The sequence below is a fragment of the Diceros bicornis genome, chromosome 12 (assembly GCF_020826845.1).
Source record: "Diceros bicornis minor isolate mBicDic1 chromosome 12, mDicBic1.mat.cur, whole genome shotgun sequence".
Lineage (NCBI taxonomy): Eukaryota > Metazoa > Chordata > Mammalia > Perissodactyla > Rhinocerotidae > Diceros > Diceros bicornis.
In genome coordinates, this window is record NC_080751.1 from 57,248,956 (window position 1) to 57,268,195 (window position 19,240).

General features: G+C 51.6%; 1 protein-coding gene across 2 annotated transcripts in view; it reads left to right on the forward strand.

The window, feature by feature from the left end:
• Nucleotides 1–17,322: 17,322 nt before the first annotated feature.
• DNMT3A (DNA methyltransferase 3 alpha) overlaps nt 17,323–19,240 on the forward strand; it is a 78,857-nt gene continuing 76,939 nt past the window's right edge. Inside the window, exon 1 of one of the 2 annotated variants that reach the window (XM_058551659.1) lies at nt 17,323–17,576. In XM_058551659.1, the coding sequence (XP_058407642.1) occupies nt 17,514–17,576 (63 nt within the window). In that variant the 5' untranslated portion in view covers nt 17,323–17,513. The remainder of the gene's footprint in view (nt 17,577–19,240) is intronic. The other variant, XM_058551658.1, reaches the window with a different exon arrangement.

Below are 19,240 nucleotides of genomic sequence, written 5' to 3' on the forward strand. Positions count from 1 at the left end.
GTGAGAGAGTGACCATTACAGTGTAGGTGGGTGGAGAGAGCTCTGGCAGCGTGTGCCTGGGGCATTACGGGGGCTCAGAGAAGGGACGTGTCATTCCGGGGGGAGGAAAGATCAGGAATGGCTTTCTAAGGGAGGTGACGCTTGAGCTGAGTCTCTAAGGGCAGGGAACGGTTAGCCAGGTGGTCAAGGGCATTTTCTGACCTGATGTGGCTGGAGTGATGAGGAATGATGGGATGTGAGGCTGGAGGGCTGGACCATCGAAGGCTGGGATGTTGTCCATTGGTAGGTATTGGGCTTGGAGTAACATGCCCATATTTATATCTGAGAAAGATCATCCTGGGGCATCCAGGAGGAGAAATTGGACGGGTGAGGATGAGGACAGGGAGCCCAGGCAGAAGGCTGGTGCGAAAGCCCAGGGGAGCAGCAGTGTGGGCATGGGGGGGGGGTGCTTTGTGAGGCATTTAGGAAGCAGAGCTGGTAGGAAGGGCTGAGCGATGGAGGGGATGAGGGGAGCCAGGGTGACCCTTTGGTTTCTGGCTCAGCCAGCTGCATGGGTGGAGATGCCGACCACTGAGAGGGCACAGGTTAGGGAGGCCTGGGAGAGACCTGGGAGTGCTCCATGTGGGAGGCAGGACTGGAGTGGGGACTCGAGGTGGTAGGATTGGTCCAGGCGGAGCCGGGGCTGAGCCAGGCTTGCAGAAAGAGAATGAGTCTGTGTCACAAGGCCTGGAGGTGGGGTCCCGGGGCGGGGGCAGGGTCCAGCGTGATGGATTAGAAAGGTGGGCACATTTTATTCCATACCTGGTAGCAACCCCTGTAGATTTCTGCGGAGGGAAGTGACTTAACCAGGCGTTCGTACCACAAGCATTGGGGATGCTGATGTTGGGGGGCCTGAGCGGGGGCTTCTGCTTCTCAGGAGCTCCCCCAAAAGACGTAAGGCCTAGACCCTTGCTCCTTGACTCCCTGACCACACAACCTGGGGTAAGTTCTGTCACCCTCTGTAAATGTAATGTGAACTGCAAAGTTGACTTCCACCCTCCGTTCAGAGGCAGGTCTGCCGAGGTATGTGGGGATAAGCTGGGGACGGCAGTTTTGGTAAGCAAACAGAAAAGAAACAGACAAAAGCTGTTTCTCTAAAATAGAAATGAGTCTGTCATGTGTCACAGGAAGGACAACATCAGGGAATTTCTAGAAGAATGACATGAGCCAGGTCAGCATCACTGAGGCAAGAGGCAGCATGGCATCGTGCCTGGGCCACCAGGCTCGGCACTGGACGGTGGTGTCACCACGGCCCTGCCACCTCCTAACCATATCCTTGGGCAGACCACTTAACTTCTCTTAGCCTCAATTTTGCCATCTGCAAAGTGGAGATAACCTCACAGCCTTGTGTTTTTGTTTGTTTCAAACACTGCTTCTTGCATTAAACTTGGATGTTTTACGTCATTCATCTTTTAAAAGAATCCTTATGTAGTTGGCCTCCCAGGTGTGTGAGGATTAAAATCCAGCCACGCGTGTCCCTGACTGTTGCGAGCAGCACATACACACGTGCACGCCCCTTCCTCCCCGCGCTCACTTGCTGGCTTCTTGCTCTTTGCCCCCCGGGAGGCCTGTCCCGCCTGTCCCCCAGTATCCCCGTCCTTGTTCCTGGGGAGGTCCATTTGTCGTGTTCCACTGACTCTTTTGTTCCCCAAGCCTGGGTCACCCCAGTGTATTTGAAGAGCATCTGCTGAGCTAAGTGGGAATTAGGGGAGTCTGTTCTTTTTCTCTTTTTAATAAAGGGGAGGGGATCTGTGCAGAGCCGCCATGGGTGTGTGGAGAGCAGAGGGCGTGGTGGGGAGAAGCTCAACCCAGACCCCGGCTGGGACCTTGCCCAGTAGCTGGCTCAGGGTGCAGGGCCTTAGTGGTGTCTGGGAGATGGGCTTGGGGTGACGTTGGTCTGGATGGCGAGGACAGCTTCCTCTGTGAGTGGGCGCACGTGGTGGCCATTGGGCTGTACCGTGGCCCCTGTGACATGCAGCCACACTGAAGGGGAACCTTTGAGGCATCTCTGCCTTCCTGAGGAGGCTCTGGTGGGAAGATGGCTCCTCAGCAGGGGCTCAAGTGGTGGTGATGTTGGCAAGAAGGCCTTGGCCAGAGTCAGGCTGTCTCTGGCTGGGGGTGGGGTGGGGTGGGGACCACTGTCGATTTGAGTATGGAAACCACTGTTTCTCTGGTTTGTACAGACCTGCACATGTACCCCTGTCACAGGGTGCCCTCTGGAAGCTGGGCATAACATGGACTGAGAGTGTGGTGGTGAGATCCAGTGAAATGTATAGCATCATTAATCTGGCATGCCCTTAATGGTATGGGTAATTGTGCCACGTGGTAATTAGGTGTAAATGGTAAGCAGTTCACATAAATGTTTTTGTAATTGGTATTAATTTTGCAGAGGCAAACTAAGTTTATGTGGTTTTTCTCTTCTTGCTCTGTTAGTTTTCTAGCACAGGCAATTCCTAGCTCTTGGAGGAATTCTATTGCAAATGTTTGTTTATAGGACAATGTTTTGTATTTTCTCTCAGAACAATGTTATGAATGGTTATGAGGTTCCCAAGCTGGTTTCCAAATGCCTCTTTGGCCCACACTGTAGGTGAAATGTGCAACGCATGTGCGGGGGAGGCCCCACCCGGAATCCTCCTGCTCCAGGTTCTTGGAGCCTGGAGGGTGAGAGGCCTGTGTGTGTGTGTGTGTCTACGTGTGTATGTGTTTCTGTGTGTGTGTATGTCTATGTGAGTGCATCTGTTTGTGTATGTGTGTCTGTGTCTGCGTCTGTGTGAGTGCATCTGTGTGTGTCTGTGTATCTGTGTATGTATCTTTGTGTGTGTGCACATACATCTGTCTGTGTGACTATGTATGTGTGTCTGTATGTGTGCACACAGGTTCGTGTGTCTGTGTCTGTGTGCACATGCATCTGTGTGACTGTGTGTGTTTATGTACACACACGCCTGTCTGTGAGTGTCTGTGTGTGTGTGCACATGCATCTGTCTGTATGGGTCTGCATCTGTGTGTGTGTGTGTGTGTGTGTGTGTGTGTCTGTGTGTGTGTGGCTGTGAGAGACCCCTAAGGCCATGATGGCAGGTTATGGGCTCTGTAAAGAGGTTCCCCATTCTGGCGGCAAGGGGCCTTGGGCTGGGGGTTAGAGGGAGACTCGGGGTGTTAACTGGAAGAGAGGACCCTGGGTCGGGCCACAGCCGCCGAGCAAGAGCCACTCCGGGGTGTGGTCTTAAGCCGGAGTCTAGGTTTCCTAAGGACACTTGACTGGCCTTTCGCCCTGATTAATCACATAATACTTTTTACAAAAGTTAACGTTTACTGAGTGCCTGCCGTGTGCCAGGCACTGTGCTCAACACTCGACTCAGGTCTCTCGTGTCTTAAAGTCGACGTGTGAGACAGGGCCTCTTATTCACCCCATTGGGAAAGTGAGGCCCCGTCCCTGAGTGGCAGAGGCAGGGTTTGGGGTAGGGTCTGGCTGTGCCTCCTGAGGGCTGAAGGGGTGGATGAACTGCGCCAGGGCTGCTGGGCCAGGGGCTGGTGATTCTGGGATGTGCTGTCCACACTCCTGGGGCTCTTCTTCTGCCCCTCGGCTCCCTCCACAAATGGTTTGGTTTTGGTTTGGAGCTGAGGGTGAGGAGAAGGCAAACCTGGGACCAGGGGCTCTTTCCTGCTTTAGTGGGCGGGGAGGGGCTGTGCTCTGACAGCAGCTCCCAGGCTTTGAAGACTCTTTGGGGGTTCTCCTAGTTTGGGCCTGGGAGGGGGTCAGCTGGGTGGTCAGTTGGTGTCATTGGTTTGGGAGGAAGGTGAAAAAGTGTGGGTGGGGGAGGTGTGTGCATGGATGGTGTGAGGAGAGAGTAGTCACAGGCAAGCTGGGAACTCAGCCTGCAAGGGCCTGGAGGGGCAGGAGGCCAGCCCCCCTCGCTTCTTGTGCTTCACGGGCTCCCTGACCTGGGCCCTCAGCACCCCCTTCGCCCTGGGCATCTAGGGGCTGGTGGGGCCTGCAAACCCCACAGCGGTGTATGTTCTGGTCTGGGAAAGGTGGAGCAGGGGCCTAGGAGCCCCCACAGAGGGCCTTTCCCTTGGCACAGTGCCTTGTGGAACTCTGCCAAGCGACCCCTAGAATGGGGGTTGTGGGGGGTCACTCTAGGCACCGCAGCACTGTGCTGGGGATGTTGCAGCTGCCTGGGAGTGATTTCACACAGTCCTCTCTGCCTCAAGGGTCACCCGGAACAGGGAGGAGAGGGAGAGGCACCGAGCTCAGGGCTGTTTGGGGGGGCAGCGAGGTGCAAGACATGACCTCTGACCTCCTCTGTTTGGGAAAACAGACATGTCCATGTGCATGTGCAAAGCTAAATGATCACACAGCAGAAACTGATGAAGGATCCCTGGGTAGGTGGTCGTGGAGAAGCAGTGGGGGGTGGGGGTGCAGAGGGATGGGGGAGGGGGGGCTGAGTGAGCCCTCTGGGAGGGGCCGCCTCTTGGAGGAGAGCATGGTGTGAGTAGACATAAGTGTGGGAACAGGGGATGTGAGCTGGGGGTCAGTGACTGGCCTTGGAGTGATGGGTCAGCTGGGAGAGGCCAGGGTGAGGTCGGAGCAATAGGCTGAGGCCGTGCTGAGGCGAGCCATCGGTGTAGGACCAGACCAGAGTTTCGAGTTTACAGTGTGTGAAAATCACTGGCATCATAGGGTTTTTTAAATAACAGCTTTATTGAGATATAATTCACATACCATACAATTCATCCATTTAAAGTGTGCAATTCGATGGTTTTTACAGCATTCACAAAGTTGTGCAACCATCACACAATTGATTTTAGAACATTTTCATCAGGCATCATAGGTTTTGACTGAGGAAGTCATGTGTGGAAAATCTTTGCTGAGAGGCTGGAATGGGAGGTAGAGACTGCAGAGACAGGGAGACCCATTACAGACTAGCCGCCAAGGTCTAGGTCTGTGGTACAGAGGGCCTGGGGGAGGGGTGGAGAATGGAGGCCCGAGGATCAGGTGCCTGGTGGAGTGTGGGGACTGAGGGGGAAGAGGAGACCTCAGTTCTCTCCAGGGTTTTGGGCTTTGGCAGCTGAGGGGAGGGTGGTGCCAATTCAACTTAGAGAGAGAAGCCAGAAGAAGCATGAAGCATCTGGTTCTAGAAGAGTAGGATTTTAGGTGACTGCAAGTCATCCAGGTAGGGATGTCCAGAAAATGAAGATGGAGGCCTTAACAGCAGGAGGTCTGCATTGATTTAAGCCCAGGTGTCTCAGCAGAGGAGAATTTAGAGTACAGCTGAAGGCAGAGCGTGACCAACCCATAAGGGGAACCCACTGTGCAGTAGTGGGAGCAAGACCCCAGCTAGCCCAGGAGACAGCGTGGAGGAGCCCGAGGGTTAGGAGAGAACCGAGAGCCTGTAGGCAAGTGGAGTCATGGATGGGAGAGAGAGCCAGAGGACCCACTCGCCGTGAAGCAAGAGTCTCTTGTTCACCCCAGGGCCTGGCTCGGCAGTGGCACTCAATGAATAATTGCTGAGTGAGTGCGTGAAGCAGGGAATGGGTAGCTGGCAAGGAGGCTGAATTGAGCTCAAGGACCATGAGGATGGAAAAAGGCCCTTTGAGGCCATGGGTGAGTGAATCAGTCAGGCTCCATTCAGGAGACAGAAACCACATAGTGACTTGAACAGGAAAAGTTTAATATAAAGACTTATTAACTATAACAGGATATTGGAGTAATGAGAGTTTAGCTAGTAAGAAGTAAAAAGAACTGCAAAGAATACAGAAATAGCATATATGAGAACAGCCACTACCTCTAGGGTTGCCGTGGAATGCCCCAGGAAGAGGCCCTCCATAGCTGAGATCCTGACCTTGACAGGGCGTGACCATGGCTCCCTGGATGACAGAAAAGTGACTTGCTGCAGAACTTGCTGGAAACCTGCCCTCTGGAACTCACTGAAAACCATCCTTTTGGGTCCCAAGGAAAGTTGTTCATGAGGAAGTGTCTTGCTGGAGCCACACTGCTACTAAACTACCCAAGGGGGAGTGTTGGGTGAAGCTGCTGGCTGCTGCTGCCTGTCGTCCACTGCTAGAGCCCGGCGCTGGAGAAGTTGTCTGTGCTCAGGAGCCTGGCACTTGAGAAGCATCCTCTCTGCAGGAGCTGGGCCCTGGGAAGTTGCATGCTGCAGGAGCTGGATGCTGGAGAAGCTGCGACAGGACAGGACTGGGCACCAGGGAAGCCACGGGGGCAGCAGGATCTGGCTGCTGAAGTTATATACAATGCAGGAACCGTCCTGGAGAGATCGCACTGGATCTAGGAAAAGAACGGACCTCCTCCTTCAGTGTCTCTCCAGTGCCCTCTACTGACAGAGTTTGATGTTTTGCCAGCTGGCAAAGGAGAACTATCTAAAGGGCCTAGCTCCATTTTCACAGAGCAGGCAAGGAAGGGCGAGTAAGTTAACTGGCACGGTCTCCTCCTTTGGCTACACATCTTCCATTTGCACCCTTTTATACACATTTGGGCTCCCCTGAAACAACAAAATAGCTATATTTCTACCTATCAAAACATAGCTGTCCTTTCTGACTTCTCACCCTTTTCTCCAAACACTTGTTGTTTGTTTGGAGTTCCAACACTCATTGTGTCAATCACTGTCTACAAGAATAACTTCCCAAATTCAGTCACAGTCCCACTGGATATTCTGTCACCTAAAGACTAAATTATAAAGTTAACTTTCAACAGCTTGTATATAAAATAATGAGAAGAAGGAGGAAAGAGAAGAAAATGGTTACCATGTACAAATGAACACACATATATATCAAGTATATAGAAAATATGCAAAACTACTACAGTTCTCATTTCTATATTTGTTCAGAAGGCCACGTGTGACATGCTTCTCCCATTACCCATCCTGGATTTCCTCTGTGCTCAGCCGGAACCTCAGCAGGGCCAGCTTCTTTTACCTGGTAGAGTGACCCAAACCTTGGTCCTCAAAGGATCTGAATCCTCAGTTGTCCTGCCTTTTCTTTTTCTTTTTTTGGTTATGTAGTTTTCCATTAACTCTTATTTTGGGGCATGGAAGTTCTAAGAGGTACCTGAGAGAATCCCCTGGATTCCATAGTCTTCCTTGCTTCTGTCGTGTACCACCAACCCAATTCCTCCTTGGTAACCAGGATCAATCACTCCAGCCAGTGGAGTAACTCCTTTTTTTGTCTATTGATTCAGTGGCATAAGGGGTCCCAAAAAGCCAGGCGGATGACTTATCTTCCAGGGGAACCACCATGGTGTCTCCTTTGGAGATTACAACATTCAGCGCCCCTGGAGGGTTCAGAGATATGGGGTGGGGTGGGGACCAGATGCAGGGGTCAAGGGGAGAGAAGTGAAGAGGCTCTGGAGCTGGCAGGTATGAGCATTCTTTGTAGAAGGCTGGAAAAGCAGAGAAACAGTCAGGCAGGGACCATGGGCCACCTCCAGGGGAAGACAGGATCAGACCCATGCTCATGGCTGTCCCAGACAGCAGGCCGCATTGGAGTCCACATGGCCGATTCTCACATGGACTTTCAGTGTGACCACCCTGTGTCCCTGACTTCCAGGGCGTGGGAAGCCCACCTGACTGCCACAGCACATGCTGCCTCTGACGAGGCTTCTGACTCGCCACACTCGGAAATGCATGCTCCCTTATGGAAGTCTGTGTTGGCTCATTTTGGCTCCCGAGAACAACTTCAGCTCCTTCCCAGCGTCTATTTTGGGTATAACCCTTTTTTTTTCTCCCTGCTTTTGGGGCTGTGTCATGGTAACCATTAGGATGAGGAGAGGAGTCCGATTCAACTCATCTCTGTCAGTGTGACTACCGTGGTGGCAGCAGATTTGGTGTAATCATAAATGCTCACCCTGGTGGTGCCCTGGCCTCGAGCACCGTGTGAGAGCCACCAGTCATCTTGTTGTAACTCTGGAACCAGACGATGGGCTTTGAAGTGGGGAACAGGATGGCGGGACTGTTGGCCTGTCGCCAGTGGCTTTTGGTATTCTATAGGCAGCTGGTGGTTTGGGTGGGAGGGATGTTTCTGGAAGTCAGAGTAATGGTATGGTGATGTGCATCTCACTCATGTTGAGAAAGAATGAGCAGTCAGAAAGTGGCCCCTCCTCCTTATCAGCCCCAGTCTTGTGACCGAGAGAGGCTGTGGCAGGTGGGGAAAGGCTTGGCAGATAGACATCTCCATCTCGGCAGCCCTGATGTCTCCCCTCAGCTGTCTGCTGCCCCAGCTTACCAGGCCTGAGGCTTATCACCACCTGGCAGATGATTGGGTGGCGTGGGGCACAAGATACTCCTCTGCCTTCTGTCATCCACAGGACTTGTCTGCCCCTCCTCCCAAGCTCAAATAGGAAATTCAGCCATGAGGCTGTTATCTGTGGGCTGGTGTCACACCAGCGGAACAGATAGCTGATCTGGGGTCCGTGCTCATCCATGACCAAGCGCTGCCATGTTTGTAAGGACCCTGGAGTTAGACGGACCTGGATTGGTAATCCTGCCCTGGGACTTTCTACCTCAGCTACCTCAGAGAGGTGATAAACCTCTCTAAGCCTCAGTTTTCCCTCCTATAAAATGGGAATAACAATAGAACTTACTTCCTAGACTTTATAGGATTGTTGTGAGGATGAAATGGGACAATGCTTGTCCCTTAGCACAGTGCCTAGCACATGGTGCTCAGTAAATAGTTGAATGAATAAATGAATGACTGACCCCCGCATGGGCCAGGCACTGAATACTATGATTCATACTCTGAAGGCTGCATTGCCTACCCCCATGCCTGCCCCTGCCTCCATGGCACATGAGCCCAACCAGGTAAAGAAGACTAAATGGAAACTTTGTTCTCTTTTTGTTTTGTGAAGAAGATCAGCCCTGAGCTAACATCCATGCCAATCCTCCTCTTTTTTTTTTTTTTTTTGCTGAGGAAGACTGGCCCTGGGCTAACATCCGTGCCCATCTTCTTCCACTTTATATGGGACGCCGCCACAGCATGGCCTGACAAGCGGTGCATTGGTGCGCGCCCGGGATCTGAACCCGGGATGCCAGCAGGGGAGTGCGCGCACTTGACCGCTATACCACGGGGCCGGCCCCAGAAACTTTGTTTTCTGACCCTTTGTAATCTGTTCCCAAAGTTAATATGTCTATGACAGTCATATGCTAATTGTGAGAGATGGTGATGGAGTAGAAACTGGCCTTCAGGGTGGGACAGACCTGCATTTGCATCTGGCTCCACCGCTTAGTAACTATGACCTTGGGCAGCTTTGTTAACCTCTCTATGCCTCATCTTTCTCATGTGGAAAATGGGGATAAAAAGAGAACCCACTTCAAAGGGTTGGAGTGAGGTGTGAGGATGAACGAGATGTGGAAATTGTACAGCTCTATTTACAGGGCCTGGCACATCATATAAGTATGAGCTCTTGTTTGAGTGATGTACACTCATGACACTCCAGGGATTTCAAGAAAGGAGAGAAAACTGTAGGCTGGGTTAGTCAGGGACTAATAATTGTTAAAATTTACTGAGTATTTTCTTTGTGCCAGGCACTCTTGTAAGCATTTTTAATGCATTTCGTTTTAATTCTCACAAGAGCCCTGTGAAGTGGCTGCTATTATTTTCCCCATTTTACAGCTGAGAAAACTGAGACACAGTTCTGCCTCAGGTCAAACAGCTGACAACTGTGGCCGGGATTTGAACCCCCCCAGTCAGCCTCCTAGGAAGGACTTGAGGAGGTTGAGATTAGCATATGAGTCAGGACTGTCAGCTGCAAGGCACAGACTTGTCACACCAAAGTAGGGAAAGGCTCCCATTACAGGGAGGTTCAGAGATGCCCTGCCTCCACGGACAGCTAGATCTAGGGGCCCAGACAATGCTTTCAGTGTTCTATCCCTCTATCTTCATCCCTTTGTTCTCAGGCAAGCTCTCCCCATGGCAGCCAGCAGCTCCTGACTCACATCCTACCATATTAGCATCTTTCCATGGCACCAACAGGTTCCTGGGAGACCTCTGATTGGCCCTGCCTGGTCACATGCTCACTCTATGACTGGGGTGAGGGGTGGGGTCAGTGCAAACACAACCAAAACCCCACTAGGAAGGAGGGGAGTTAACTATAGATCGAAACAAGCAAAGTCCACTACTAGAAAAGTAGACTTCAGATTGAGGGAGGGAGAAGGACCTGCTACAGAGATGGTCAAGTATTTTTCAGCAATTCAGATAGAGGACTTGAGATTGAGTAGACGGGGCTCTTAAGGCCATAATATTAGGAGGGTTTTTGATGGAGCAAGGATTTAGGTTTGTGGGCAATTATGGTTTTGTTTCTGGAAGAGGATAATTCTATGCAGGCCCCTGTTGAGGTGAGACTGTGGGCTGACAATCTAGTTGGTGCTGGTTTGAGCAAGCTTGGAGGTGAGACTTGGGGTGATCAGCTTGGGGGGTGCTGATGGGATTGGCGTTGGTGAGGAAGGTGGGAATGGTGCTTCGGACACTGTGGTGGTGGGGCTGGGAGCTGAGGTGGCAGGGACAGTCTGGAAGCTCCAGGAGACAGTTGAATTGTGGGTCTTTGGTCCCAGGTGGGCTAATGAGTGAGCCAGAGTCATGGTTAGAGATGTAGGCAGCAATGGCTTGCCCAGGTGCAGTTTGGGAGGAATGTAAGGGAAGTGCACCAGGCTTGCATGGACTGGACTTGGTGGAAGTGATGTATTGGGAGAACTAAACATTTTATGAGAGGTGGGGGGGGGCGGGGAGGGAGGTACCACTTTTATAGCTGATGATGGAACTCTGTGTGGGTGTGAGGAGCTGATGATGGTTATTCTGTGGGACGTGATGGTTTCATAGAGCAACAGAGGTGGAGGGGCTTAGCTGCGCTCTTACAGAGGAGGATGGAGGCCAAACCCAACCAATGGTGGCAGCTGGCATGTAAATCCTCATTCCCATCCCTGTTCTCTCTCTCTCTTTTTTTTTGCTGAGGAAGATTCGCCCTAAGCTAACATCCGTTGCCAATCCTCCTCTTTTTTCGCTTGAGGAATATTAGCCCCGAGCTAACATCTGTGCAAATCTTCCTCTATTTTGTATGTGGGACACTGCCACAGCATGGCTGGTGAGTAGAGTAGGTCTGCGCCCAAGATCTGAACCCGTGAACCCAGGCTACTGAAGCAGAGTGTGTGGAACTTTAACCACTCAGCCATGGGGCTGGGCCCCGCATTCTCTCTTTTTAAAAATTATGTTTTATTTTCTCACAGTAGTACATGCATATAATTTAAGAAGTCAAATAGTACTAACATCTCTTCACTAAATGCATTTGTTCCTTGCCTACTCCCACCCTCTTCCTCTTCTTAGAGGCAACCGCTTTTAGCTGTTTCTTCTAGCAATTTTACATCTCATGTTTCTGAGTAATGTGCATATTTTTGACTCTTCCATTTTAGACATTTCCCATTGATTTCTTATTTAGTAAATAAGAATTTAGCTCTCTTAACGTGGCCAGCTTTTCTGCTCCCCAGCCATTCTCCTAAATTGTTCTTGTAGTAGGCATGCTACTAACAGTACCCTACCACTGTACTTTCAAAAATGTTTTATGTATATATTAATATATGTATAGGTATGCATGTAGTAAAAAGGATAATGGCCCCCCAAAGACAGTTGCATCCTAATCCCCTGAACCTATGAATATGCTACCTTATATGGCAAAAGGGTCTTTCCAGATGTGATGAAGTTAAGGGTCTTGAGAAGAGGAGACTATCCTGGATTATCTGGGTGGCTCCCCAGTGTAATCACAAGGGTCCTTAGAAGTGAAAGACAAAGGCAGAAGAGTCAGAGAAGGAGATTTGATGGAAGCAGAATCAGAGTAACGTGATGAGAGAAAGAGTGGCTTTTGCTAGCTTTGAGGATGTAAAGGGGCCATGAGCCAAGGAATGTGGGAGCAGCCTCTAGAAGCTGAAAAACTCAAGAAAATGGATTCTCCCTAGAGCCTCCAGGAAAGAATGCAGCCCTGCCAACACCTTGATTTTAGGCCAGTGACAAGAACTGCAGACTTCTGACTTCCAGAATTGCAAGATAACAAATTTGTGTTGTTTTAAGCCGTTAATTTTGTGGTGATTTGTAACAGCAGCAATAGGAAATTAATACATTATGTAATATATATTTATATACACATATATATGCACATCCACACATGTGCATACATATATGTATACATACACACGTGTATTAATTCAACGAACGCATCTGTTTTTCATAGCTGAGACTTACAGTCTGCAATAGTTTCCTTTCTTTTTGTTTTCCCTGAAGTTAATAATTGCTTTATTTTTTCATTTGCTTTATTTTCTTTGTACCTCTTGCTAATTCCTGCCACACCTTCTGATAGCTGTCAGTATAGCTTTCCACGAGGACAGTCTCATCAAGTATTATATGTTTCAGTTCCATTTTTTGAGTTATCCACTCTCTTGCTCGCTGGGTATTTGGCACATTGTAGCTGCCATTCTGTGACTTCCTTTCGTGGTCATCTTTGGCATTCCTTTTGCCTTGCTTATGGTTAGAGTCCTTGTTTTCTGGATCTCATGTCTTCCTCTTACTTGGTTTACTCTCCCACTTGGAGCACATCATCCAGGACAGATATCCATCAATATCCAGATCCATTTGGTTCCTGAGTTCAGATAGCAGAGTACGGATGGTGACTGACACCTGTAGTTCTGTCAGGTTAGAAAGATGGTTCAGTGGTAGAGGACATGGTGATGACACACTTGACTGAGTCTGGAGTCACACTGCTTAGATCTGAATGGTGGCCCGCTGTGGCTTCATCTGGCCTCTTTTCACCTTAATCCTGGAGATTCCCTTCCCTTGTCTCCTGTGTCTTAGAGGACATCCTCCCATGATCTTCCCAAGCTTCCTGAGAAAGGATTGTCTTAAAACATCGTTATTCTTTCACACTTAAATGATAATTAGGCTGGGTAAAGAATTCTAATTGGAGAATTATTTTAAGAATTTCCAGGGTATTGGTCCTTTGTCTTCTTGTGTTCCGTATTAACATTGAGCAGTCTGAAGCCATTCTGATTCCTGAAACTTTATGTGTCACTTTCTTCTCCCTCTCTGGAAACTTGTAGGATCTTCTCTTTGTCCCAGTGTTCTAAAGTTTCACAATGATGTGCCTTGGTGTGGGTCTGTTTTCATCCATTGTGTGGGACATTCATTGGGCCTTTTCAATCAGGCAACTGCTGTCTTTCAGTTCTGGGAAATTCTCTTGAATTATTTCATTGGTAATTTTCTCCCTTCTGTTTTTTTCTTTCTGTAACTTCTATTTTTCAGATGTGGAAACTTCTGGACCAAGTCTCTTTTCCATCCTCTCCTATTTTCTATTTTTCTTTTCAATATATCCCTTCTATTGAGTTTTGCATTTCTACTGGCATGATTTTTATTTCTAGGAGTTCTTTTTAGTTCTCTGAATGTTCTTTTTTTAGAGCATCATGTTCTTGTTTCATGAATATAGTATCTTCTCTGTGCATAAAGTCTGTTTCCTCCAAGTTGTGTTTTGTTTGGTTTTGGTTTTGGTTTATTTGTTCTCTATCTTCTGAGTTAGAAGCTTCCCTCAGATGTCTAGTGCTCCTAGGTTGTCCTTTCAGGATTAAGTACAGGGGACTAAAAGCGGATTGGAAACTCTGAGCATGATGGTGGGGCTTGTTGACTTATAGATCCACCATGGTTGACCTAAACAAGCCATTTGGACAACATTTGGGTTCTGGTGTCAGTATCTGTATCCTTAGGCCTTTCTTCTTAGACTGATTAGATTCTCCAGAGAAGAAGGTAAGGGTCTGGCTGCCAGCGTTCTAGGAGCCCAGTTGGGGAGTAGCCGGAGAGACTCAACCTCAACGTTTAACATAGTCTTCATCTCCTTGGTTTTGTTATGTTATCTTTGCTCCAACTGTGCTAGTCAACTAACTCTCTGTGCAAAGACCCTCTGTTTTGTGCTCTCCAGAGAATAAACCTTCAGACTTCTGGGGGGGCGGATCTAGGGATTTTACTTCTTTCATTCAGTCCTCTTTATTTTCACACGTGCATTCTCTTCCCCCCTGGTCCCGGAGGTACCTGGTACTATCATGTCAAGTGTCTTTTAAGGACTCTGTTGTAAATCAGTTCTCATGTGCTCTTTGACATTTAACTGGAAAGCAAGTCTGCTTTCCAGACCCCAAAATTTTTTTGGTGGTGTCTCCTCTGTTCAGCCCAATCTTGTGACTTTACATCTCCTTAAAAAAATCTTTCTACTAAGTTGAATTTAGAAGGTAGTGAAATTTGGTGGGTATATTCAAAATCCCAATCCTTTTTCTACAACAGTTTTGTAATTGAAGTAGTGATGATGGTGATCATGTCAGTTACAATAGCAAGACATTTTCGTGATGGGATTCCTTAAAAAAGTTTTTTTAACTTGTTGTTATAAACATTATTCATGGCCACTGTGGACATTAGAAATATAAAAGAGAAAACAGAAGCTGCCTGTCATGGTGGTAGGGTTCTTGGCAGGGATTTTTCTTTGGTGGTGGTTTTGTGGTGCAGCTCTTGGCGCGGGTGAGGAAGATGCTTTAGTGCCAGGAGCAGCAGGGCCGTGCTTGGCGAAGGACGTCATGGTGGACACATGCTGCTGTGTTGGGACTGTGGGCCCAGGAGCAGGTCACTCCCCTGGGCAGGGCTACTTGAGAGAAGAAGGCAGGCGGGAAGTGCAGGCATGGCCAGCACACTGGGCTCCCTGGAGTTGTGCAGTGCACGGGCTGCCCAGCCATATGCTGGATGGTTTTAGACGAGGCTGGGTGATTTTTAGGGACACTTACTGACAGGTCTGTTCCACTGAGTAACACAAAGAAACCTTAAGACTGGCCCAGGTCAGCTGCATTTGCTGTGAGTACAGTGTATGCAGCTCAGCTATCAGGGGGCTATCTGGAGGAAGGGGAGGAGGAAAGAGCATTTCCTTCCCTTTCCGGGGCGTCTGCCTTTGGGGTCAACGCCTTGTGATGTTCTCCTTTTCTCTCCTGCTTCCTTCCTCTTCTCACTGGCGACCAGAGGTTCTCTGAAAGTGTTTTTTTCTCACAGAAGCCCCCCCGGATGTCTCTCGGCCTCAGGGCAGCGTTGAGACAAACGTCTGGGCAGACAGTTATCTGCCTTTTACTTTCTTTGTGCCTGGGTCTCCACGGACTCCGTTCTGGGGCTCTTGGGGCTCCTGAAGACGTCCCAGGCTTGTCTGCTCCTCCTCTTTACCCTTGCGGCCTCCAGCAGCTTGGCAAGGCAGAGCTAGAAGACATCTTGTAGATCATCTAGTCCAACTCGCCATCATATAGATGAGGAAACTGAGGGCCAGAGAAGCCCGAGTCGGGACTAGAACCCACATCTGCTGACTCCGGGTTCAATGTTCTTTCCAATAAGTCTCTGCCTCTCTTAGCTTCCACATTCTTTTGAAGGTTTTGATGTGGGGGTGATTGGGGGTGTTTGTGCTAACAAATGGGGAGCAGGTTTGAGGGGGAACCTCTGGCTGATAGTGGATGGAAGCCTCGTGGAGTTCTGGGTTGGACCAGTTCTCCAGTGGGTTCTCAAGAGTTGTTTCTGTGGGTGGTGTAAGTTGGGGGGTAGAGCTTCGTCGAGACCCCCTCAGAGCTTTAGAGTCAGAGATCTGGATTCAAGCCTGTGCTTTGACACTGGCGTATGGACAAGTCCTAACCCTTGGAGTCTCAAACTCAACTGTACTAGGTATAGTAACAGCACTCACAGCTGCCCGCAGGAGGAATGCCTGTCACGTGCTCAGCACAGCCTCTGACACGTGGGGCTGCTCTCACTATTGCCCTCCGCTCACTCGTGCACTTGGGCAGCAGACATTCACTGAGCCCCGCACTGTGCTGAGCTTAGCAGTGTCGTTACACCCGAGCTTCCTTCGGGCCCACCTGTGGGGTGTGGAGCACCTTCGTCCTGTCTGGTTTTAACTTATGGGGCCCCTCCTGTCCTGGCCCTAGGAGGCTCCTCCCAGCACCAGCTTCCCATCCACACGGGGGCCAGAGCCAGGACTGGGGCACCGCCCTCCCTTCCGGCCAGGCACCCATCCCTGGGGAAGGGGCGACGCCCGCAGGAGACCTAAGCCTGTGCTTTCTCCGGTTCCTGGTTTTCCAGGGAGCCCTGGCTGGAGGGGGATGGGAGAAGAAGCCCAAGAGGGAGGGGAGCGGGGGGGGGGGGGGGGGGGGGGAAGCAGAACCGGGAACTGGGAACTGCACGGGGAAGGGTGTGGGTGGGCCCAGATCCAGCCTGCCTCCCACTTTCCTTCTCCTGCCAATCCCCTCCCTGGCCCTGGCTGGCGCACTGGAGGCAGGGGCTTGGCCCATGTCTCCTCCTGGGGGGTGGGGAGCAGGAGAACTCTGTCCCTGAGTGAAGGGGATTGAAGCCGCAACGCGCCCACCCCCAGCTGAGGCCTGCCGCTTGGGCTTTGTAATTTCACTGGCTTGAGGCCCACACCTGAAGCAGGGAGGATGAAAAGCCCCTAAAATTCAGCTGTGTGGGTTCAGAGGGCCCCCTCAAGCCCACCAGTTTCTGAAGGCAAATGGGGCCGGTTCATGAGGCAGGGGAGAGAGCAGCCTTGCGTCCTCCCTCAGCGTGCCCGTGGCTGTGGCCTCTCCCCACCAGGGCATCCCCTCGACGGCGCTACAAACCTAGGCCCTCAGCCTGGCCGCAGCCTGAGTTCAACCTCAGCTTTCTCTGGGCCCAGGCTGGTCCTGAAGTGAGGTGACATTCATTTCACTACATCCTGTGCCTGCCGCTCACTTCCTCCACGTGGTGGGGAGCGGTGTGGGGGTGGGGGCGTGTGGGGAGGACAGATTAGAAGGAAAATGTAGCCGGGCTGGGGACCTCTGGGATTTCCCAGGGGGTGGTTGGGGTGGGAGGAGGGTGCGGGAAGCTTTCAAAGGAAAGAACAGACGTGAATGAAGAGAAGGGAGGAGGCGAGAGGCAGCTGGAAGTCCCAGAAGTGGCGCCCACTGTGCCACAGCAACGCGGAGGCCTGGGGAGACTTGCCGCCTTGGAGACAGGAGGTGGCCCTGAGGGAAGCCAGGCAGTCCCGCACCAGCCGAGTTGGCTTCAGTTCCCCCACTCTCTGGGGTGCTAGGCTGGCCTGAGCTGCCGGTGAGGCTGGGAAAGAGGGGTGAGGTTGGAGGGGCAGGCCCCACAGGCCAGTGTGGCCCTGGGGCTGAGGGCCTAGTCAGGGGAGCGGGTGGGGGTCAGATGGGGCCTGGGTTGGGGGTGCCCTGCCCTGCTGAGCCCTCTTCTCTTCCCCCGCAGGTGGAGCCGCTGGAAGCCCAAACCCACGGGCAGCCCGAGGCAGCGTTTCACTGGAGTCTCACTTGGCACCGGGATCTATGTCTAAGTTGTAACTCTTGCTTACAAAGACCACGATAATTCCTTCCCCAAAGGCCAGCAGCCCCCCAGCCCCGCGCAGCCCCAGCCTGCCTCCCACCGCCCAGCTTCCCGCAATGCCCTCCAGCGGCCCCGGGGACACCAGCAGCTCCGCTCCGGAGCGGGAGGAGGACCGCAAGGTGAGCAGCTGGCTCTGCTGGGGACCCTCTGGCTGGAACCAGAGAGGGAGGGCCGGTCCCCAGGAATGACAGCTCAGGTGTGCTGAGCGCTGGACCGCGCCGCTCAGTCTCACACAGGGTAGGAGGACTGATAGCTCTGTTTTGGCGATGAGGAAACTGAGGCTTGACGAGGTTAAGTCCTGGTGGTAGAGCGGGAATTTGAGCCAGGCGGTCAGGCTCCAGGACCCAAGCTTTTGACCCCCTTGTGTTTGAGCAGAGGTTCAAACACAAGGTCTGTGCAATTGTTAGGGGTCAGCCTTGCAGACAGTCCCCAAACCTGGATTCCTTTCTGGATCAGCCTCTTACTAGCTGTGTGTCCTCAAGAGTCACTTTACCTGTTTTAGCTGCCTCTGTTTCCCCAGGGTGTTCAGTAGCTTCTGAGAGGCCAAAGACAAGTTCAGGGGTCTCGGTAGATGTGAGGCCGCGTGAGGGCTCCCCCTCCCACACAGACAGTCAGGCTCACTGCGGTGTGCTGTGTGCTCAGGGTGACACCAGTCATCGTGGAGACGGTGATTTCCTGCTTCCCACCCCCACCCTAGGCTCCAAGCAAGTGTCACTTCTGGCTATGGAGCTAGTGACCTCCTTGTTTTGAGAGCCCCATGAGGGGTGACCTCTTTTCCCTTCTGCTGAGCTCCAGGAAGGGCCTAAATCAGTTAGAGGAGATCACAGCCGACTGATGGAATCCCTGCCGGGTCCCGACAGGCTGCCTGGGGGACCTCACTGAGCTGAGTCCACCTGTAGGCAAAGCCATACGAACCCCAACACTTGGACTCCGTTTCCCCCCATCTGTTGGTGGAATGGTAAACCCTGCCGCCACCCTTCTGGGGAAGTGGTGCTGGCCGCGGGCCTTCCTGAGGCATCCTGTCTGCTGTGCCCTCGTCCCCACGGTTCCATCTGCCTGCTCCCCTTTCCCGCAGGGGTGAGGGGTGGTGACGTTTGGTGGTATCTGGGAGTAGCAGGGCATGTTCATGGGGCATCGTTTGGCCTTTTGGAACCAGGGAGGACAACTGGCACCAGGTGTGGGGCCCCTGAGCACTCTGAGGAGCGTCAGCTCTGCTGGCCCACGGTGAGGGTAGCTCCGAGACCTGCTCCCTGCTCACCCTCCTCCACGCGTGCTCAACTCCTTCCCGGGCTCACTCATTCTTAGAACGTGTTTCTGTTTTCTGGGTGGTTTCCATCCATTTGGCCTTTCGGGACAACACATGAAACAAGTGGGCAAGGACAGATGGCCCTAGTTTACAGATGAGGAAGCTGAGCCCAGCTTCTCAGTGGTGGGTCCAGATGAGAGCCCGGTCTCCTGCCTCCTGGATTGGAGCCTTTCCCACTGCCCCACCTGTGTGAGTCCTGGTATGGACACACGTTCACACACACACACACACACACACACACACACACACACGCACGTGGATGCACGAAGCCCAGACACCTGGCTTCCTAGCCTGGAATCCTGTAGAGTGCCATGTGGGGGGTGTATACCCAGCCAGCTGGGGAGAAAGTTATGCCGCAGCCCACTGGGTGAGGCTGGTAGGGGCTACAGGCCAGTCCCCGCTTCTTTCTGACCCCATGGAAAAGGAATAGGTAGTTCAGGTTATCCCATGGGCCTTCTGGGCTACTCCTGCCCAGGA